The sequence below is a fragment of the Malurus melanocephalus genome, unplaced genomic scaffold (assembly GCF_030028575.1).
Source record: "Malurus melanocephalus ecotype Western Australia unplaced genomic scaffold, MMel_1.1 scaffold_0, whole genome shotgun sequence".
NCBI classification, from domain to species: Eukaryota; Metazoa; Chordata; class Aves; order Passeriformes; family Maluridae; genus Malurus; species Malurus melanocephalus.
In genome coordinates this window covers 4870262-4892699 of record NW_026623232.1, presented here as the reverse complement: position 1 = coordinate 4892699, position 22438 = coordinate 4870262, and the positions used below count along the sequence as shown (strand labels likewise).

Here is a 22438-nt window from a genome sequence, read left to right as displayed (position 1 = left end):
AGCGGGCCATCCCCGCGGCCCCGGCCCAGATGAAAGCGGAGCGGGCCGGGGGTCACTTCCAAAGCTAAAGTGATAATGGCCATTGTCCCGCCGCCGCCGCACTTAAAGGGCCCGCCGCCTCCTGCCGCCCTGCCCCGCTGCGCCCCGGGGCGCCCGGGCACCCCGCTCCCCGAAGCATCCTCTTGCCCCACACCCCGCCCGGGCTTGCAGCCCCATGGCGAGTGGCAGAGCCCACTAGGGCCATGGGGTGGGAGCTGGGTGCCTGCATGGGGCACCCATCATGTCCCACGGGGGTCAGGCAGTTCCCAAGTGAATGTCACTGCTCYCCAGGCGTTGGCACAGCCTGTATGTGCGTCTGCTCCTTCTCCCCACTGGCTCCTGATGAGGCCATAGTCCTTTTATCCTGCTAGGAGATACCCTTTCTTCTCCCCTTCCTAAGTGGTGCCCTTTCCCCAGCAAAGCCAAGCTGGTGCGACCCTTCGGGCTCCCACGGCAGATAAAGCTCAACTGTGCTGCCCTTCAAAACCTTCTTCTTTGTCTCTGGAAGGCACCCAAATAACAGAAACCTTTACCCTGTCCTCAGTTCTGGACAGCCTCCTGGACAGCCTTACATCTGCCTGCTGGTGCCTGGGCTCTCAGTGGAGCCGGCTTCCTCCCTACTATCTCTGCCCTGCTGTCTCCTTAGCTTAATCTCAGGGGCGAGGTCCCCCTCCTTAACTCCCACTCTCACAATGGGTTCATCTTGTCTCTCGGGCATCACGTGAGGCTGTGCAAACAATCGGTGTATCAGGCACCTCGCTCCAGCATTGCCATGATGTCAACACCAGCTCCACCCCATGGCCTCTTCACATGTCCAGAACTCTGGAGCTTCCTCCAGAGCCTGTCTTATCCCAGCCTACACCTCCCCAAAACAAGAGCTCAAGGAGCCCATCTGGTCTTGGATTTGAGGCCTGGGTGCATTTTAATGATGGGGTCATAGTTTCGTCAAGAGGGACGAGTTGGGATCTTTGCTAACTGGTCTCAGTGCTTCATGTCCCCTTTGTAAATGCAGGCAGTATCTAGTTTCCTCTCCCTCTCCCCAGTCTATCCCTGGAAAGCAGCCTGAAACCTGCCACAACCCTCCCAAATCCATTGAGGGGCACAAAGTAACTCCTGATGCAGAGACAGCAAGGGCTTCCTGTCCTGCATGCCACTGCCTTTGGGGAATATCACTGTGGCACTCATTTCTGCTGCAGCATTTGGCAACAAGAGAACTGGATAGCTCCCAGAGACACCATRTGTAGGATTCTTGTGCAATTCAGGAAGAAACTAAACACAGATATTTCAAACAGGATTAATAAGTGTGCCCAGTTCTCTTTCCTGCTGCCTTCCCTTCCACCTCAAGTCCAGCAGCAGGCCTTGCCGCACAAATCAAGGCATAACCAGAGCATTTTTCTCCCCTTCTCTTGTCCCACATTTGATCCCAGGAATGAAGGGAGAGGCCAGGCAAGGAGGGTTTGACAGGAAGAAAGGGCTCCATGGAAGCTGTGGACTGGCTGCTTGGGAGTCCTCCCAGCCTCAGTTAGCAGTCACCATCCCAAGTGACACTGAACCCCGGCCTTCAGGGCTCACAGAGGTCACTCTCACTGGATGCAGAGAAGTAAGGAAGAGAGACCCAAACTCTAAGCCATTTGCTGGTGAGTTTTTTCCCCTTCAGACAATTTTTGTATCTCCAAAGCCAGCTCCACTCTCTTTTCAATCTGTCCAGTCCTGGCTCTTTTCCCCTCCAGCAGGCTGGTGTTCACCTCCACAGCTGCTGAGTTTCCCTTCTCATCCTTCATCCTTTTAASTTCTTCGGTTGCAAATGCAAAGTGGTGCTCACAGGGCAGTGAGACACTGGTAAATGCCGGAGTCAGCAGGGTCAGTGATTAACATAGGAGCTGGAAAACACACAAAGAGACAGCTTGGGCAGTTCTGTTATGCAGATGACTGCACACACCCGCTTCCAGCTTATAAACAGGTAGTTAGCATTTTTCTGTTCCTTGGGGGAGTTCAGTGRGGGACCAGAATGCTTCCTGCTTTGGTGCAGGATGCTTCAGCATTACAACCACGGGGACCTTTGCAGTTTAGCTATAGCTGCCAGAAGCTTTTGTCTGTTGTGTTTTAACCTGCTTGCTTGCAGCCCATTCTCTCCCAGACAAGGCTCAAAGAAAAGACGCAGAGATGTCCAGCTGTGGGGGGTCTCTGAGCACYATGTTATCAGATGTGCTGTAAGGCAGGTTTTACTGCTCCAAGTTTGGGCACAGAGTCTTCTCCCAGGTCAAGAGTAAACTCTTTGTTCAGGTAGAATTCTTGTTGGCTTGAACTTCATGAGGAAGGATRTCTCAAGGACTTGGCGCTGAGTTCTTGTATAATAAGATAGGGCTTGCTCTGGTTCTGTCACTGGAATGTGACTATCTTAAGAGTGCCACACGCGGGACAACATTAAACACTCAGTTATCCACCCCATCAGCAAAGTTTCACAGTCCCACCTAGGGGACCTCCAGGAGTGGAGGGAGTCAGAGTACCATACCCMCTGCAGGGCTGTCCATGGGTAGACCAGATGAGACTATTCAGCTAGGAGTGGATATGACTGAAGTTCTTGGGCAGCCAATTGCCATTTGGGGCAGGTCAGACTTTGGACCAGTTGCCAACACCACCTGGCAGCTGGAAAAGGTTGACCCACRCCACTCTATTATCCATTTATGATCTATACATGGGCTAAATTGAATATTCATCCCCTTAAAGCCATTGCTGGTGCCCTGGCTTCTGTTATTCCCACCTTTCTCCCTCCAGAGCACTGCAGAATTTTAATCTCTCTGGGAAGTCAGGAGAGCTGGGACTGTTGAAGGGCTGATGGAAATGAGAGCGTGGGAGCTTCTGGGAGGGTCCCTTCTTGGCTGGGTTCCTYTCCTGTGCCTGGCATTGCTTCGCAAGGAAAGAGCAATGAGCAGAGCTTGCAGTCTGAATTGGCAACAGAAATAGGGTTGCTGCAGCTGCAATATGCCCACCAGTCTTAGGGAGAAGGAAGGTCAAGTGGTTTTGGTGCGATTTTGCCCAAGAATGACTTGGAAAACATGGAGCCCACCCCAATTTTTATAGTAACTTGTTTACAGTGAATGACAGAAGTCCTGTTTTGGCATTCACATTATCTGGTAACTTCACATTCCCAGTCCTGAAACTACCTTTGAACCCAGAACCTCCTGTTTATGCTGGAGCCCTTAAAGTGATGTTCAGAGAGACCAGCTGTTGGGCTCTGCAGAGAAGTCATGTGAGGCACCATCCCRTCTGTGCATGCCTGGGACAGTGCTGGACACCAGCAGACAGGTCTGCTCACATCATACTGAGAGGGAAAGCAACAAACTATATAGGAAGTTTTCAGCCAGAAGCAGCAGCGCTGGAGTGATTGAATTATAAATAGGAGATGATGGGAACAAAAAGTCTTTTTAGTTGTGCTTAAGTGAGAACTGGCAGGCAGAGACATCTAAGTGCATCAGCCTCAGCGAGGGACAGCAGTTAACAGGTGTGACTTCAGCTGTGTGACTGAGAAAAAAAGGGGCAGCACAGACGGCAGAAGTATTTGGCCTGAACTTTAGGACAGCTTGAGAGCAAGGCCCAGTCAGGAGTGTAATCTCCTAGAGGAAGTGGGRAACTGGCCTAGGCATTAGATATCACCTTGGACAAGAGACTGGAGGCCCCTAAGTCTCTCCCACACCCTAATGCACTCTTTCTTTGAAGTGGGTCAGAACTCAGGGTYGTTCCCCATCCTCCAGCAGCCCTCAGTGCCACCTCCTTTCCATCTCACAGAGAATACCAAGGGCTCTCATTGCTGTTCTCTCTCTAAMTTAAAATAACTCTTTTTGGGACCAGGGGACATCAGTGCTGTCTCCTGAGAGACACTCAGAATACTCTGCCCCTCTTCTAATGGTGACTACTTCTCAGCTCATCTTCCRAGTAATGTTCAGCACTGACTAGTCTAATGCACCAGGAGTGCACAGTAGAGCCAGATCTACCTATGCCCTGCCCTGGGGTACCAGTGCCCTGACAGTAGGTCCCATCTCTAATTCACCTCTGCTCAGCTTGGAGCTCTTTTCCCTTCTGGCTTCTGTCTGGCTGGGCTCTGTCTTCCTTCCCATTCTGTGAGATGGGAGGGAAAGTTTGAACTTGGTGTTGGCACTGTGCTCTTGCTTCACAATTCCTCTGTGAGGCTCTCAAGCACACAGGAGAAAATTAAATGTGAAGCACCAAGTGCAGTACCACAGCACCAAACAAGGACTAGGARTCCTGGCTGCATCTTGTGGTCCTGGCCGTAGGTGGGAGGCTGTGGGAGAGCTGGGAACTGAAGGAGATTCAAAGTCAAGATCAAAGCATTTCCCTCTGAAGCCCTAACACTCTCCTTCCCTCMCACTTGCACATAAAAGCACTCTGCCCTCAGCGGGCTCTTCTCTGGGGAGAGTGGGTGGAGGAGGGGTCCCTTTTTGCCCCTTTTTTTTTCCTGTGTTACTAATAATTCTTCTCATAGGTGAAATGGTGAAAATCGTTGACATCTCCTCCCCCATGCCTGCTTCTTACCCAGATCCAAAGGGCCTGAAACCATTTCAATGGCTATGAGTTCATGGCAGACCTGGCCTTCTTTAGGGGTGTTACCAGTCAATGCCAGCATGGGGGAGATGCAGCAAGCAAAGCCTTTGAAGTGTACAGTAGAAAGACACTGTTAGAGGCAAAGCACAAGGAAGGAGGATTGAAAAGAAAGCAGAGCAGTTTGGCCCACAGGAGGGGGAAAGGCTAATTAAGACACAGAGTGTGGAGAGGCGAAAGGCAGAATCATTAAGATATCACAGCAGGAGCCTGTGGTGTGGCTCCATGGAGGTTTAAGCCATGCTGAGCCTGGCCTATGCTGCTTGCTCCCCCTCGGTTTCCCATTCCCACCCTCTGCTTTGGGATGGCACAGGAGTGTGAGGGACTATGTCAGTCAGTTCAGTTTGCTGATTCAGGTGAAAATTAGTTGGTTTAGTTCACAMCCTAACATAGATAGAGCTGAAACACAGGGTGGGAGTCTTCATTACCCCTTCCTTACTAATGATCTAATAGAAAGCTAAAGCTTGTGAAGCTGCAAGYCCCAGTGAGGACAGGTACCTATGAAGAGACTAGAAATTGGAAACATGGGCAGGAAATGTTGGATTCAGTTTTGGAAAGCCCAGGAAGGGGATAATCTTCCGGCAGTGCTTCATTACGCAACATCACACAAAGCCAGCAGCATTAAGAAAGACCTGGGAAGGAGGGAAAGCAAGCTACAGAGTCAAGGCTGCAGTTTTCTGTTTCTTCCTGTCATCACAGAAGCTAATGCTTACTTCAGAGAACACCCAGGGCCACTTACTCCACAAAGACAGTGAAAGATGGGTTTGTCAGGCTTCTCCCTGCATCCCAGCTGCAGGCCAGCAAGCAAAGAGGGAACACAGGGAACTGGAAATATAGAGGGGCAGTGGGGACCGACATGAAGCAGGGGCTGGGAGGCCAGGGATGTGGGACGATCTGGCTTCACTCAGTGGTCTGAGGCAGGGCAAAAATGCATGGAACAGCAGGCAGGGGAGGATGGGGGATGGGATGTTTCACACCTAGCAAGCAGGAGCAGCTGGGGCTGCGGTTAAACACCACAAGGAATTAACTTGCACTGCCTCAAGGAGCTCAGGACCTAGCAAGCCATGCCCAGATCTCACTTCCCTGGACTCATGGCATACACTTGGGTGACAGGTTAGCAATGCAGAGGGGGTTTCTCTTGGGTCTGTAGCTAGTCAGGGAGCTGAGATACGGCCCTTCAGTACAAATAGACCCATAAAAACCTGCTCAAGTTGTGATTCCCCAGTCCTTTCCCAAGCCCTGCCCCCAGGCAGGTCTGAAATGGCCATGGTGTTTGCTGGGGGRGAAACGTGAGAAGTAGAGCTGGAGTGCTGTAAAAGATGTAAATGTTTCTGTGCTGAGAGCAGCTAAGTGTCTAGGGCACAGCCTCGGAGGGGGGATGGAGAGGCACCGAGAAAGCACTTCTCTATTGTTCTTGATCTTGGCTGCCTTAGGAGGGTTCCCAGGAAAAATCCTGAAGCTGATACACCAAACGGAGCTCAAAGCATGTGCTTTATCAAGTGGTGGTCGTGGGCTGCTAGTGACAGAACTAAGGCCAGGAAGAAGGAAGAAGTAGGAGGRAGGGCTTGGGATAGATTGTTGTGGCCATCTCATCTCTGTATCAGATCTCTGACTCTCCTGGTGCTGGAAAACCATTTCATGAGTCGAGGAGGAAGGGAAGGAATATTCCCTCATAATAAAGTGGACAAGAGAGCAAAGGAGTCAGCTCAGTCCCAGTAACCACCGACAAGGTGACACACACAATTGCCACAGCTGCAGTACTGCACCGTGAGAGGATGGGACTGCCTAAGAGCAACCATCATGCAAGTCTGATGCAACAGCTGAGAAAAAAAACCCCACGATTCTTTTAACATAAAAGTTAGTCATCACTGAGGTCAGGTTTTCAGAGGGCTGATCTCTGCCCTCTGGAGCTTAACCTTTAGGTATGACTGATAGCATTGTGAATTCCACCAGTAAAAGAGCTGAGAGAAGGGCAAGGAGAAAGGAGCATTGCTTAGAGACAAAATTCTTTGCTGAGGAAACACACTGATGTGTCTTCTTTCGTCCCTGAGAGCATATACACTGATTTTGTGAAGGATGAAGCATGAATTATCTGGACCACTGAGCAGGTAGCAGCAGAGCAAAGATGAAGGAAATGAGGATGCAGGAAGAGAAAGAGGGCTGGGGGCAGTGAATTGGCAGATGAACAAAGCTATGTGGTGTATRGGGAGAGGGACCCACAGGGTACGTGCAGAAGCCCAAAGGCTCTGCAGATGAAATGGCATCAACAGCATGGTATRTGTGAGAGACACACAAGTAAGGCATGACAGCTCTGAGGATCCCTTCTCTCTGATCACTTTGTTTGTCCAGAAATTTACTTGTGYTGAAATATTTTGTAATTCACATTTCTGGGTTATGAAACCAGATCCCAGCCCAAATCTGAAAAAAAAGTTGGTTTCTGTTTTAAACTTGGGGTCACTGAGAAGCCAGAGAGGGTCCATTGACTGACATAGCTCATTGCTGCCTTCCCTCCCTCTGCCCGGGTTTTAGCACTGCTCCGCTCCCGTTCCTGCAGTGGGGGAATCACTGCTTTATCCCAACATTGCTTTATCAAGCCTGTTCAGCTTCTTCCTCAGAGGAGGCATTAGTGCCGGGCTTCTCCGGCCCTGCGGCCTGTGCCTCGGCCCTGAATCCTGCCCGGCACCACGGTCCGCCTCTGTGAGCAGGCGGGCGGGGAGAAGATGAGGGACGCGAGCACAGCCATCGCGCCGGGACAACCCGCCGGGACCACCGGCCCGGCTCCGCCGTGTGGGGACCCCGCGGGCGGGACGAGAGGGCGCTAACCACCCGCACCCGCACGGCTCGCCAGGGGGCGCTCTGTGCCCGCGGCCAGCGCGGCGGCTCTCGCCAGGGGGCGCTCCCGCTCGTTCTCGCGGGGAGAGGCGGTGCTGGCGGGAGGGATCTCTATGGTGACGCCACACGCGGAAGCGCGCGCCGGCGGCGGCAGCGGCGACCGCCCCCGTGCGGACGGGCGGGCGGAGCTGATGCAGGGCGAGGAGAGGTGATGAATATTCATGTGAAGCGCCGCGGGGGCGGCTCTGGCCCGGCTGGTCCGGTCCGGCGAGCGCCGATGGCGAGGGGCCGCGGCAGCGCGGGGGCCGGCGGGGCCGGCGGGCGGTGAGGATGGACAGGGCTGGGCCGGGCCGAGCCATGGTGGTGGGGAGGTGGGTGGGAGCTCCGGGCTCACTGCCGGCTCCCGCGTTTCCCTCCGTTGCAGGGCGGGCTCCCGGCTGGACGGGCTGTTCCTGCGGCGGTTCCTGCGGCTCCTGGCCGTGCTCTTCCCTGGGTGTCCCTCCCCGAGYGCCCTCATGTTCCTGACGCTGCTCGCTGTCGCCTTGCTGGGTGAGCCTGGGCTGTGGGGCTGGGGGACTGCATCCCACATCTTCTCCCTRTGCTCCCCCACTTTCCCTTGTCACCACTGTCCTTCAATTCCTTCCCCTGCTTGCCTTTCTTCTCCAGAGCAGCTGGTTATTTACCAGGTCGGCGTCATCCCCAGCCAGTACTATGAGATCCTGGCGAACAAGGACTTCTGCGGATTCAAAACACTGACTGCCGTTGCCGTTACTCTGATCATTGTGAACTCGACGGTAAGACCAGAGGCTCATGTGTCTTGGGAGAGGAAGGGAAAGCTGCCCGTGACTCCTGGCATGATCATTCTCACAAAGGATTCAAGTCTGCCCATGCCCTGTTAGGTGTGAGATGGAYCACTAGTACAAACTGCTTGTTTTAATTTCATTTTGGGAAATGTTTGTTCTCACCTGTCTCTTCCTATCTGTCTCTTTGCCCTCGTTTCAGCTAAAAAGTTTCGACCAGTTTATCTGCAACATGATGTACGTGAACTGGAGGAAATCCCTCACTGAATACCTCCACAGCTGCTACTTCCAAGGCCAGGTCTACTACAGCCTACACGTGCTGCGTGAGGACATCGATAATCCGTAGGCTGTTGGCAGCTTCTTTCATTATCTTGCTTGGCTTCTCCTGGGCTGCTGCAYGCCTTTTCCTGACTTCTCTGTGTCTCTGGGTAGGGGCTTGAGCCCTAGAAGCTTTTACCATCTAGACACCTGCTTCTACCCTGGTGGGAGGTGACACCTGTTGCTGGGAACTGCTGTGACTGCTGGTCATGATGATTTTAGGGGCAGGATGTTTCAGTTGTGAGGAAAATGGATGCCCATCAGARCAGAGATCTAGTGCTGCTATGAAACATTGTGTCTCAAAACAAACTCAACCCTTGGCACTCAGTGTGACGTTGCAAAGGGCCTGGCTGGAGTCAGCAGTGCCTCTCCTTGCTTTCACACAGCCAGTGCATTAGGACAGTCCCTGTTCTGTTTGAACTTTAATCACCAGAATCTGCCGCTGAGCACAGTTCAGTTGGTTTTTTTTAGTGGTTTGATTATCCATAAAAGCCACATCCAGGAAGGGCTTTGTTTTGCACTGTATGAGGGCTGCATTTCCCTTTTCCTGTCCCTAGGAAGGAAGTGTCAGAGGTGCCTTGAAATACAAGAGAAGGAAGAGCACTCAGTCCCTCTTTGCTTCTCCCAGCCCACCCCAAGAGGTCCTTYTCCAGTTTGCTTTGTGCAGTGTCCTTTTACTGCAGAGCTGCTGATCTGTCCGGGCTGTGCAGCGAAGGTTGAGTGCGTCTCTTCCTCACAGCTGTGTGTGGACCTTGGCCTTCCAGCCTGTCCTTGCACCAGGGCACTGCTGTCAGAGTTGTGCACTGAAGAGCTAATGATTCTACATTAGACATTATGTGAGAGGTCACGGAATCGCAGAATATTCTTAGTTGGATTGAACCCACATGGATCATCAAGTTTCAACTCTTTAAGGGAATGGCCCACCCAGAGATTGAACCCGTGACATTATTAGCACCATGCTTTAACCAACTGAGCTAATCTCARTGTAGAAGCATTTTTTCCCCCTCCTGAATTTAAAGTTAGTAAATATTTTCTGAAAAAATAGAAATCAAGGGGTAATGTTTTCCAAATTATGTGTTGTTATACAGTTGCTTTGAGACTTGAAGCTCTCCTCTGCTGGAGGGGGCACCTCTGCACTGGTGCCATTTCCCATGTTGATGGCACCAGAGGAGACCAAGGCCAGGGTCCTGGTGAAAAATTGCGGTCTTGCAGGTACTCCTAACTCTTGCAAATAGTGATAACTTCAAGAAACTGAGGCAGCCTCTGCACTTTGGCTGCCTTGTCCTCCTGACTGCCTGTCCTTGCTCCTTCATTGCACAGCTGGGTGATCTGTGTGGCTGCTGCAAGAAAACATGCTGGGTACCTCAGGGGAAGCAGCAAGCAAGGAGAGAGGGCTCAGCTTGGGTCAAAGATCTCTGCATATTTGGCAGTAGGTGATCATCATCAAGCTGATGCACTTTCAGGCTGCTGTTAGGTTTACTTCTACCATCATTAAATATTCACTTCTGACAGTGCTTTGCAGTGGTGTGGAGTTGCAAGGAGAGGTTAAAAAGCCGTGTCTGTTACCAGGGCATGCAGCATTTCCAAGGCAGTGAAGTACACTGAAGCAGCTCCTGCATGCCTGTCTTTTTCTTTGGGGGTGGGAGGGGAAGTGGAGGACAGAGGCCTGTCACCACATGATTATTCTGCTCAAGTTTATTTTTAAGTAAGGAATGTGTTCACATAGTGCAGTGAGATGTAGGAAACAACCAGGAATCCATCCTTCCTCTTTTTTCTGGCCTCCAGTATTCAGTTTTGGCCTTTCCACTGGAGCTTAGTACAGCAGGCTGAAGCCCTCATCCATGTGCTCTGGACAGATGAGGTGCCAAGGGAGTAGAAATTCTTCCTAGTTACCCCAAGGGCAACTCTAGCTCAGCTGAGAGTCTGTCACCTCTGTGCCTACTGCTAGCATGGTGTGCTGCTGCCTGCTCTTGGGGGCTGGGGTGGGTGGAAGTGCTATCTTCCTTGCAGCAAAGGGACCAGAGGCACTCCATGCAGAGCCAAGGGACTGGCTCTGTGGAGAGTAGCTTTGATGGAAGTGTTTGCAAATATCCAACAGCTGATGAAGGCCTGGCGTGTGCCCTAGCCCATCGTGGTGGGTCTGGTGGCATCTCAGCCCAATACTGAAGGTTAGGGGGAGAGTCAATAGTTTTCATAGTGTGGGGGTTGTTCCAGGAGAAGAGTAAAGGACAATGATGCAGGGACCTTCAGCACAAGTATTGAACAATGTTGTTGAAAGTGGAACAAGGGATAAATACAAGGAACATGGTGAAAGCAATGGCAAGAGCTTTTCTTCCTGGGTGCCTAGAGGGCCCTTGGGTAGTCCTGCTGGGCCATGAAAATGGTCTCCTGTGGAAGGAGATGGAGGTCCTTCCCAGGCAATGTTGTTTACCTGCATCCTGTCCTGTGTTCTTGCAGTGAAACAGCCTGGCTTGTGCTCTGTTAGGGATTTAGGATTTAGTACTGGTTCTGGCTTCTGGGCTCTAACGGTGGCAGTGGCTCTTTGTGTTGAGCAGTGACCAGCGCATCAGCCAGGATGTGGAGAGGTTCTGCAGGCAGCTCAGCTCCATGGCCAGCAAGCTCGTCATCTCACCCTTCACACTGGCCTACTACACGTACCAGTGCTTTCACAGGTAAGGATGTATCCTGGCCCTGCTTGCATGCCTCTGTTCTGTGTTATTTTTTTGGAGCCTGTCACCCATGTTACAGCTCCCCAGAGTGGTCTCTGCACTCCAAAGGGAATTCTGCCTTGGAGATGTTGGGATGTGCAGTGTTGGCCCCCAAACTTCTGTGAAAGCCAAGAGAGGTTTCAGCTGAGGACTCTGATTGCTTGAGCCTAATAGTGTGGGAATGTCCTTTTGCATGGATTGTTAACTGACTTCTCTTTCTCCTCTGCAGCACGGGCTGGCTAGGCCCAGTGAGCATCTTTGGGTATTTCATCATTGGGACGATGGTAAACAAAGTATTGATGAGCCCAATTGTATCTAAACTTGTGCAGCAGGAAAAACTGGAGGGGGATTTCAGGTGAGTCCCAGCAGAGCTATGTTTTCACTGCCTCTTGGCAGCTCCTGTGAAAGCTTCATTTTTGTCCCCATTCCATGCTGTTTGTGTGGCTACTTCTCTTGTCTGTAACTTTCCCCACACTCAGAGAAGACTATCTGTGCAATGGTGCATCAAAGTTGGCGTACTGACCCCCTGCCAACCATTCACAGCCTTGTGTCATGGCAGGCAATGCTCTTGGTTCAKTCTTATAGCTCAGTCTTCAGGCTGGGGTGCTGCTGTCTTCAATGCTGGTCATTGCTGGTCATCTCTGCTAGGGATGTGTTGAAGAAAACCGCACATGGAGTTTCCTTGGGTGCAGATGCAACTTCAGTGAACTGCMTCTACTGGCAGAAGTCAGGTTTCTGTTTCACCACCACCTTTGTTGGGTTCCTAAACTCTCTAACTTACGTTCTCCCTCTTGCTTGCAGGGTTGGCTCTGTGTGTAGCAGGGGCTTTGTAGTTTTCCCTGGGGCTCAGGGTGTCCAGGGACAGCAGCATAACCTGTTGTGGCACAGGGAGCCCAGCCTAGGACAGTTGGCTGCAGTGATTCTGTATGGTGAATTAGCAGCAAACAGGAAGCCCAAGGCCTAAGAAGAGAGCAGGATACCAAACAAATGCACAACTGAGCTGGCCCAGAATGATGGCACCTTGTATTAAGCCTTGGTTTCTGGTGCCTTTTTGAGCCTGTTGAGTATTTCTGTCAAGAGATGCCTCAGATCACTGCTRTAACAGATGCAAGACAAGTTTCCACTGGGAATGGTTTTGGCTACGTAATTCACTGAGAATTTTTGCTATTAGGATTTTTTTTTTTGGTTGTACAGGTTCAAGCACATGCAGATTCGTGTCAATGCAGAACCAGCTGCTTTCTACAGGTTAGTAGTGTTAATTTCTTTATATCCTCATAAGGATTGTCCCAGTTCAGAGCATCCTTGTTATGTTCACGTATCCCAGAGGAGCCCAAGTTCTGTTSCTGCAGCCAGAGCTTTCTATCCCTTCCATTCCACTGCAGTGTCATATAGCCCTGACACTGTTCTTTGCGTTCTGTGCRTCATCTGCAGAAATAATCCACAGCAAGTGGAGACAACTATTTTTTCTCTGCCTGCCTTCTAACATCCCCAGAGGCAGATACAAATTTCGTGCTGGCTTAGAGACCATTGCTGATGTTTTGCCAGGTTCCTTACCTGGAAAATTGCTCCAAGTCTTTCTTAYTGCATCTGGTTCCTCTGAGGACTTGTTGTATGTTGCTTCTGGCTCAATCCTGCTGCTACTAACCTGCATGTCTGCTGTGGGTGTGCTTGCTGCTGCCTGGGCACGTTTCCTCTGCTTGCTCCTCTAGGTCAGTACATGCCCTGACCCTCTGTACACTGTACTGATGCTCAGTGCCATTTACCCCAGAGCTGAACACACAATCATGAGCCTGGCAGCGCCTCCCCCATTTGGTGATGCTCTGAAGCCTGTTGAGCTGCTGCTTGGTTCACAGAAATATTGAGAACCCATGAAAAGAGCCATGAATTTGCCATAGYTTGTGTTGGGGTTGCAGGAGGTTGTTGCTTCTCTCTTGTCACTAGTCTGCATTTGCTCTGCATGTTGCAAAATTCCTTCTTCCAGGAATTGTAGCACCTGTCCTCTCTGGTCTTCCCTGCCTGTGATTTGTGTTTGCTGTAGTGAGTGGGCATTTCAAGTGTTGTGGTGCTGTCCCCAAAGTGGTCTGATTAAAAATCTCTGATTTCATAACAACTTATATTGACAGGCATGAAACTGATTTAAGTAACTGAAATAAATCTTGGTTTGCACTTGCAAATATGAGTTATTTCTTTGTGGACTGATTCTTACYGGTTGATGATAATTTTTTGTAATTGAGAAGATAATTACATGCCCTTATTTAAGCAGCAATACTTTTCCTCGCAATTTTGAATACTAATTAGAAAATGAAAAGTGGATTATTATACCAGAAAACAGAATATCTTGGTTTAGTGCAGTGTTTTAATAGACGAGCTTCACTTTGTGGGAAACTAGAACTTAACTGAGTTGCACACAGCCAGACATTTTCATGGTATGCATCTTAATTAAAAGTAGAGGAATTTTTTTTAAAGTTTCACTCCTTGAATCCTGCAAGAGGAGGAGCAYCCGGTGAGTGGCTGGTTTGATTGCTTGACTTCTGTAGCTTGTGATCTTGTTCTCTTAAGATTGCTTAACCATTGTTCTGGTAAACTAAGAAACAAATGCAGAACACTGTTACCTTTTTACTTCTTWTGTTAGTAAGCCTTTGGCAAACTTGCTTTTAAAGTGAAATGAATGGRAGGAAAAGAGGAAGCCAATACAGCAATCTCTCCTCATCTGCAACAGAATAATAGTTCTGGTCCTGGTTCCTTTCTCACCTTTTAATTATATCCAAGGCTTTGTCCTTTCTTATTACATGAACAGCAAAGACTGCAGCTCAGTAGTTACCCAAGATGTGTTGTAAGACAGTAATGCCAAGCTGAMTTCTAACCAGGTGCATTTTTGAGAAAGAAAAGTAATTTTTCTGTGAACTGAGAACCTTTAGAAATGAGACTTCAAAAATGCTAATTTGGATGTTTTTGTGCTGCTTCTGGCCTTATTGTCTTGGGCCCTAATGACTCCCCTGTTGCAGGGGCCACGGTTGGAGCGWGGTTTGTGTAGTGGGGGGAAGCCTGTGTTTCTTGTCAGGGGCAATAGCTGCCGTGGCAGGTGGGAGTCTGAAGTGAGATGTGGAGCTCTCTCTGCATTTTGCCACCTGAGGGCAGCCCAGGCCTTGCAAAGCAGCAGAAAGAGCTTGCTGAAGGTGGTGTTTTAGGGATGTCTCCTTGCTCCTGGCTCAGCCTGGCCACKGCAGCATCACCACTAACTTGTGTGGTGAGTGACCTGATGGAGATAGCCCTGGGAAGGGGTGCATTCTGGGGCTGGGGTATCCACACTGGGGGYGGCACTGCTCAGGACTTGCCTTTGTCCCACTCCTGTGAAGCGGGGAATGGGAAGAAATGGATTGGGGCTGCTGGCCCAGCAGGCATGTGGGCTGATTATCCCGGACTCTCCTCTGCCCTCTCATTTCTGGCTCCAGCTGTGTAGCAGTGCCATCCCTCTTTTCCAACAAGGCTGTATTGGGAAACTGTTTGACCTTGGGTGTGCACTGCTCTAGACGGGAGCTTTGCTGACAGTGTCTGGTGTGTCCTCGCCTCCTCCTTCTGCAACAGCAGCAGCCATGGGCTCAGAGAGAGAGATTTGCAGGACTTCTTGCTTCAGCCAGAGTTCCTTGATGATGCTCTTCAGGAAGGCACTTCTGACTGTTCAGTTCCTGGTCAATAAGGAGCTTCTTTGTTGGAGGCAAAGGTGCCAGACTCATTCCCAGTTTTAAAGCCCGTGGTCCTGGGATGTCTATGGCATGTTGCAGTCTTATTTTTACAGGGCTGGGCGAGTGGAGCACATGCGCACAGACCGGAGGCTGCAGAGCCTGCTGAAGACACAGAGGGAGCTGATAGGCAAGGAGCTGTGGCTATACAGTGAGTGGGAAGTTTGGGGGGTGAAGTGGTAGCACCACTGTCGTGCTTCATAGCCTGGGGAACACTACTGGTGGAGCAGTTGGGTGGGTGCTGTGTTTTCTTTTTCTGCCTCTTGCCCGTGCATGAAAGCCCTGGGAGTGAACAGAGGGTGCCTCCTGCAGTGCTGAATGGGAATCCTGTTACATAAAAGCCTCAAAAAGAGGCAGAGTTGTGGATGACTTTGAATCTGGTGTTTTGTCGGGCAGGTGTTCAAAGGCCAGAAAAAGAGGGAAGGGCTTGAGATTTGGGGAAGGACTGTATATGTGCTTGGGAGCTGTGGAAATTTCTTTCATAYAGAGGCTGACCCTTAAGCATAGCTGTCCCCTGAAAATATCCCTTCTCCYTTTTTCACTGAGTCCATGTTTTGGCTTTAAATGACCCATATAAAGACAGGTCTTCCTGATCTCAGCACATAGTGAGCTTCTAAGCAATGCATGGGAGAGGGAACCCAGAACAGAGGTGTCTATGATAATTTGGGGTTTAAATCTTTCTTCCCGTTGTGTGCGCCCAAGACACACTTCATAGTAACCATCTCACCCYCGAGCTTCCTTTTTGCCCTCACTTCCTGTTTACTGTGAGTCAGCCAGGCCCCTGAAGCATAGCAACAAGCAATCAAAGTGGCTTTTGCCCTGTAGTAGTCCCTGCACTGTGTCTGGGTTATGTGTCTCTGCTCAGGGGCCTGGCCTAAAGTGCTCGTTGCTTGGCAAATGGATTTGCACCCTGGTGCTTGTGCTGTCCTGCAAAATGGGTTTTTCTGATCTGGTTCATTGTAAAGGGCTGAGGCAAGAACATGGCTCTTCCTCTGACTGGGCWCCGGGGCAGCACTTGGGCCTGTCTGGGACAGAGGTTTCTACTTTAACTCATTGTCTTCTTTCAATGTGCTTCTACCCAGTTGGGATCAACACCTTTGACTATCTGGGCAGTATCCTGAGCTACGTGGTCATTGCCATACCTATCTTTTCTGGGGTCTACGGCGACCTGACTCCAGCAGAGCTTAGTGCCCTCGTCAGCAAGGTGAGCTAAGGGTCATCTCTGTGACCCCATTATGGAGGGTGAGCAGGCACTGAGGGTAAAGGTTTCATGTGGGGCTAGTGGCCCTGGGGCTAGATAACCTGCAGCACTTGACCTTCAGGTTAGACTGTCCCTACCCCCGGTGTCATGGAAATGGGAGCTTGTAGCCAGCTGGTATATGATTAACTTGGRCTGAGAACTGTCAAGGACACATCTACATAAGTGCTTCCCAGCTATGATTAAAAACAGGGCTTCAGAAAGTCTCTAGTTTTCAGCAGTGYGGGTGGGGATGAGGTCTGTGCAGTGCTGTGCGTCTGGGTTAGGCACTGGGCTACTGCCTGTGGTGAGCCTGACCACCAGTGAGGCTGAGCTGGCTTGCATTCAGCTTCCTGACCTGACTTGTTACCAGATACTCAAAACTGGCTTGTGATAGAGAATGCAGAGCTAAAAATAGCTGAGTGTGCACTGCAGGCTGAGACACCCCGCTCTGAGCCATATACAGTGCTGAGGCAGGCTTGGTGGCATGGATCTGTGTGCCTTAGGGCAAGCATGCTGGGCCCTGGGCAGGCCAGCAGGCACTCTGCAAACACCGTCACTGGGTGACAGGACGTGTCCACCTGGCAAAAACWGCTGTACTGAGCAGGGAAGCCCTGCTTCATTCAAATGTGGTCATCTTCACTCCCAGCACCCTGGGTGACTTTACCACCTTTCATCCAACTTCCTGAGACAGCTGRTGTGACCAAATGTGTGGTCTCCTTGGCTTCCTCCTTGCAGTCATGGAGTCAGGGCCTTAGCTCAGCACTGACCCTTACTCTGGCATGTGATTTCTCCCCAGAATGCCTTTGTTTCCATCTACCTCATTGGCTGCTTCAGCCAGCTCATAGATCTCTCCAGCACTGTGACTGATGTAGCTGGCTACACACACAGGTGAGCTCTCTGGGCACATCTCTGGAGGAAAGGGAAGTGCAGGATAAGACTCTGCCCAGGTCTGTGCTGAAAAAAAAATAAGAAACAGTTGCCTGTTGCAAGCATGGACAAGTTTGGATATTGTGAGAAGGCTGCTGGAATGGTCCCTGGCTTTCATGCAACCTCTTGTGTGTTTAGAATTGGTGAACTGCAGGAGACCTTGCTGAGCCTTGGCAGAAAAAAAAATGATAACTACTCAGAAACCAAMGCCAGTTGGGATTTGGAAGGGTGAGTTGCCTCTCAGCAATTGGCTGGCTTGCAGCTTATGTGCCGGTGTGGGATTGCCATGGGATRGAGGTGGCCATTGGTGTCACAATCTGTTGCATGCGTTTGGTTGGAGCAGGCATTGCTCACTGTGAATTGTCATTCCCAGGGTATGTGGGGCAGGGCTRCTGTCACAGAGGCACAGGAGGTCTAAGGTGCCTGATCTTTGCCAATTTCCATCTGGTCACTTACCACCATATCTCTTGTTCTTTGTCTTGGTGGTGGCCCAGTAGACATCCTGAGGAGGACCCAGTGCCAAGGGACACAGCTTTCCTTCTGGAACGAGTGACACTCTCAGTACCGTCCTCTGGCAAGCTGCTCATCAAGGACTTGAGCCTCAGGATCTCACAAGGAAACAGTGTGATGATTGTGGGAAATACTGGTACAGGGAAGACATCTCTCCTGAGGGTCCTTGGCGGACTCTGGGAGAGCACACAGGGTAAGGACTGCTGCTTGCCTCAGCCTTCTCGTTCTTAACCAAGGCTGCTCTTGAGTTTGGAAGGTGCCAGGGTGGCAGTTTATGAGGCCAGTCCCACCATGTGATGGTAAATCTGTCATTGATCCACTGATTGGARCCACCCATCTCTATCACAGTCTCTGGCTCTCATTGCTTTGCTCTGTGTTGCAAACACACTATTATGGGGATTTGTTGGCTACTTCATGGGACAGGACTGCATGAGCCAGTGAGGAGTTGTCACCTGGTACTGCAGGTGTGATGTGTGTCTCTGTGCAGGGAGCATCAGGATGCTGACGTGCTTTGGCCCCCGGGGAGTGGTGTTCCTACCACAGCGGCCCTTCTTCACTGACGGAAGCCTGCGTGAGCAGGTGAGCCCAGGGGCTGTCTCTGCTCTGGCTTCAGCTCTGCTCCCAGCTGTGGTCATGCCCTACAAACCTCTGGGTGCAGACAGGCCTGCAAGAGGGTGGATGCCTGTGGCTGCTCCTTCCCTTGTGCCTGAGTTCATGCTATTGCATCTCTGTGGCCAGTTCCAGCTCCTTCTGACATGGTTTCTTTTGTTCTGTTAAACAGGTGATCTATCCCTTGAAGGAGATCTATCCACTTTCAGGTTTGTGGAAATCCATTAGAACAATTAACCAACCCTGTGGTATTGGCTCAGTGTCCTGTATCCAGTACAGCTCCTCCCCTGCCCTGCTCCACCAGGAACACYCATCCATTTTGCTTTTGTTGCTCTGATTTTCCTTAGAAGATTTGTGTGTATTAAGGTCAATTCTGTGTCCCCTCCCTTTTGGGAAGGAACATACTCACTTAGTAAGGACTTACTCTCTTAATACAATGAGGGTAATGAAGAGCTGGCCATGATCTTCCTGCTGAGCTAGACATGGTTTATGTTGCTGTTGGGATACATCTGATTTGTTTGATACAGCCTSACTTTCGGCAAGCCATATTTGCCTTCATCTTATTTTCCATCCACCTCCATCTTTTACTGTTCCACTTTTTCAAAATTGTCCCAGGGCTTTGCACACTGTAGTGGTCAGAATATATGAATCCTTTCTCTCCCCAGCCTTCTTCTGCAGCCAGACCACATGTGGTCTGCTGTAGCTTGGAGATGTCCAGCAGTGTTACATGCTACTTTCAGACACCTGGGAGTCACAATCTTGCTGAGAGTAACTACAACCGTTAACTACTGTTGTGGCTCTCCAGCACCTTCAGAGAGGTCCATGGCTGATGCACAGCCCTTCTACTCATTTTCCATAGATGCTGACTGTACCAGCTCAAGTGTACATTCTGCTCCACAGCTGACTCACCCTGAGGTTTTTCTCTTCCCACATAGGGTCCTTTTGCTGGCTTTACCTGAGCCCCTTTCCCACGACTCCACCACTTGCAGTGTGGAGTCTCAGTGCTAAGGGAACAACTGCTCCAGGRCCTTGGCGGTTGAAATCTGAATCCTTGTGTTCTGGCTGTGTCTGTCTGTGGCCATGGACTGAAACAAATCTCAGGTGTAACTGTGGRGCCCAGCTACCTCCGGGCATGCTGCCAACAGGCATGGTTAACATTTTTTAAGGAAGGTCAGTCTTTGGGGCTATCTGTGCCAAAGCTCAGGATCTGGCATAACTAAGTGGTCAGGTCAACTACAATGAATTTCAKGAGATCCTCCAGTTCTTTCCTCCTGCCCCACCAACTCCTCCATGCAGCAGTGGCCTCAACACACATTGTCTCTGCTTATGCTGTATGGCTTTCTCCCTAGGGTCTGCAGATGATGAGAGGATTGTGCGATTCCTGGAGCTGGCTGGGCTGGTGAGTCATTGGTAGCACTGCTGCCTTCTTTCCTGGTGCCACCAGTGAGGGAAGAAGGGATGATTTCTTGTGGCAGCACCGCATGACTGTGTGCTGGACTTGTGTGGGGACGTGGTGTGTAGCTGGGACACCACTGTCTATAGGACAGAAAAAGGAGAAGAGATGCAGTGCACCTTCAGCTCAAGTGGCGAAAGGGAGACTGGCAAGAAAGGGGGTGGTTATGCTCTGGGCCATAGGCTGGCAGGGTTGGGGACTGTGTTCACAAGTCTGCTGTGCTCTCTGTAGACTGATTTGCTGGCAAGGGCTGGAGGACTGGATGAGCAGGTGGACTGGAACTGGTAAGGGAGCTCACTGTTTGTGTGAATTTGGGTGATTCTGAGTGGGGARCACTTCTAGGCAGATGCACATTGCTGCTGGATTTATCTGTGTATTGACACTATACAGGAGCAAAGCCTTCAGGTTCCAAGCATCTGTACCAACCATCACCAGCTGTGGTGTTCTGCAGGCAGCTGACTRCATACAGGGGTGCAGTCTCAGCTGTTGGGAGGCACGAGGGGCACACAGGGACAGTTGTTTGCTGGTCTCTGGTACCAGAAGCCATAAGGTTTTCAGCAAACGAGCTGTTTCTTGAGGGAGGTGTTAAATCTTGATCCTGCTGCAGGTACGACATCCTGTCCCCAGGGGAGATGCAGAGGCTCTCATTTGCACGGCTCTTCTACCTCCAGCCAAAATATGCAGGTGAGTGACTAACTGTAAAAGGAAAGGGGGGGAAAAAAAGGGCAAGGCCTTTGGTATAAAGAAAAGCTGGTACACACACAGCTCATGAAATCCCTTTTGTGCTAGGAACATGGTTTGTCTTGGTCATTATTTCAGCAGTATAGCACACAGGGGATTCAGATGTGAAAATATTTCCTTATTTGTGTGGAGGGTGGTAAATCAAGAGGCTCTGTATAAGACATTTCCTTCTTAGGGAACTAGTGATTAATGTTCATGGTCCCAGTCCAGTGGCACCAGMAGAAATCCTTTGTCAGCCTGCAATTGCTACGTAAAGAAGTATATATACTGGGGAGTGGTAGCAGCTGTGTATCTGAAGYTCTAAAACATTTGTAGGGTTGTGGGGCAATATGGAAAGTTGAGCCCTGATGTGGCAAAAGAAGAAAAGGAGCAGTGGGAAAAACAGTTCTGAGAGATCACAGAAGCATCTGTGATGATCTGATGGGGCCAGTTCCTTAGTCTTTGCCAGRGGCTCTGTGAGCCCGGTTGGATGTGGGCTAACAGAGCAAGTACCTCTCTTTGCCCTGAAATCTGTGGCATGGCTCAGTGGGCACAAGAAACTTGTGGATTGCAAACTAAAAGCTGTAGAGATGATTTGAATTTATTTGTTCTGGGTCTGTAATATTTACTGTTAGTGTTCAGAAAGGTGCCCCAGGCCATTCTACTTGCTTGATGTAGGGTCTGTGCTGGAAGAGTGCACTGGCTGCTGTTCAGCCTGGTGCTCTGGCACGTGGCCTGCTAGAGAAGGTCATGTCTTGACTTTTGCAATGATGGGGATGAGGCTGGCAGCCCTTGAGGCAGAGGAATGAGGTGARGAGTGTGGTTTGGATGGATTCAAGCACTTGAGGGGAAGGACAGGTTTCTTAGTTGACTGACACCAGAGAAGTACCAGAATCCTTAGGTTTCTTCTTACTTGCCTTCTGCAGATGCTTTTGGTGAACTCCAGTTAATATGCGAAATGTTCTTGGGAGTGCTGCATTGCCTACAGGAGATGTCTGGTTGGGAGAGGATTTATGGGGCTTATGACTTTTGTTTCAGTGCTAGATGAAGCCACCAGTGCCTTGACAGAAGAGGTGGAGCATGAACTGTACCGTGTGTGCCTTCAGCTGGGCATGACACTGATCAGTGTGGGACACAGACCCAGCCTGGAAAAGGTGAGACTGGGAGGCAGTACTCCGTACATCCCTGGTGGTGGCAAGACACAGGAGGTAGAGAGGGTCTTTAGCAAGCAGAGGGGAGTGACTGAGGCTAAAGGACTTCACTGTAGGTGGACCATGCCCTTGTAAAGACATTCTTCAATGTTATGTTATTGAATTTCAGTTCCACAGSTGGATTTTGAAACTTCATGGGGAGGGAAGATGGGAGCTCACTCGATGTGAGAAGATGAAGCGGCTCCCTGCTGGGGAAGGACACTGAAAAACAGGGCCTTGTCTGGTGAGCCACAGAACCTGCACACRTGTGGAACAGCTCTCAGTAGCAGACATGGAGCTGCCAAGCCAGCAGCTTTGTCAACAAGGAATTCAAACAGTACAAGACCAGTGCTGGGTTTTGCTAATGGACACAGATTATGTCTGAACTCACAGTGTGGGGTTCACAGTGKGGGGTTCAAGAGCAGACACAGCTATGCCATCCTTCTCCCAGCCTCCTTTTGCTTCCCCAGCTCTCGTGGGGGAAAGGAGCTGAGCTGCTAGGCTGCCCTGAGAGAAGATGCTGCCYTATGGGTCTTGTAGAAACAATGGCCAGATAAACCTCCACTTGGTCCATGATGCAGTGGTGTGAGGCTAGAATGCAGCCTCCTTTTTCTGCCCTCTGTGCCTTGCTAGGAACTCTGTCTTTGATACAYAGCTCTGCAGAACAGATTTATGTACCTTGTGGCTCTATTCAGAATTGTGTTTTCCAGTAGGAGACAAAGGGAGGAGAATGCA

The 22438-nt window shown here is 50.5% G+C and overlaps 1 protein-coding gene across 5 annotated transcripts; it reads left to right on the top strand.

The window, feature by feature from the left end:
- The first annotated feature begins 7619 nt into the window (after nucleotides 1-7619).
- Nucleotides 7620-21929, top strand: ABCD4 (ATP binding cassette subfamily D member 4). Of its 5 annotated transcripts, none has more exons than XM_057371615.1 (19): nucleotides 7620-7696; nucleotides 7913-8037; nucleotides 8155-8282; nucleotides 8491-8630; nucleotides 11162-11278; nucleotides 11544-11669; nucleotides 12509-12559; nucleotides 15111-15205; nucleotides 16137-16258; nucleotides 17091-17182; nucleotides 17360-17449; nucleotides 17716-17924; nucleotides 18219-18310; nucleotides 18513-18549; nucleotides 19690-19739; nucleotides 20025-20077; nucleotides 20401-20477; nucleotides 21552-21667; nucleotides 21834-21929. In XM_057371615.1, exons 1-19 carry the CDS (start codon nucleotides 7680-7682, stop codon nucleotides 21927-21929), a joined length of 1833 nt encoding a protein of 610 aa, XP_057227598.1. In that variant the 5' UTR covers nucleotides 7620-7679. The 5 variants fall into 5 exon arrangements, with proteins under 5 accessions (XP_057227598.1, XP_057227358.1, XP_057227279.1 ...); XM_057371375.1 differs by lacking the exon at nucleotides 7620-7696 and adding an exon at nucleotides 7730-7812 and having other exon boundaries at nucleotides 17719-17924; XM_057371296.1 differs by lacking the exon at nucleotides 7620-7696 and adding an exon at nucleotides 7730-7812.
- The last annotated feature ends 509 nt before the right edge of the window (nucleotides 21930-22438 follow it).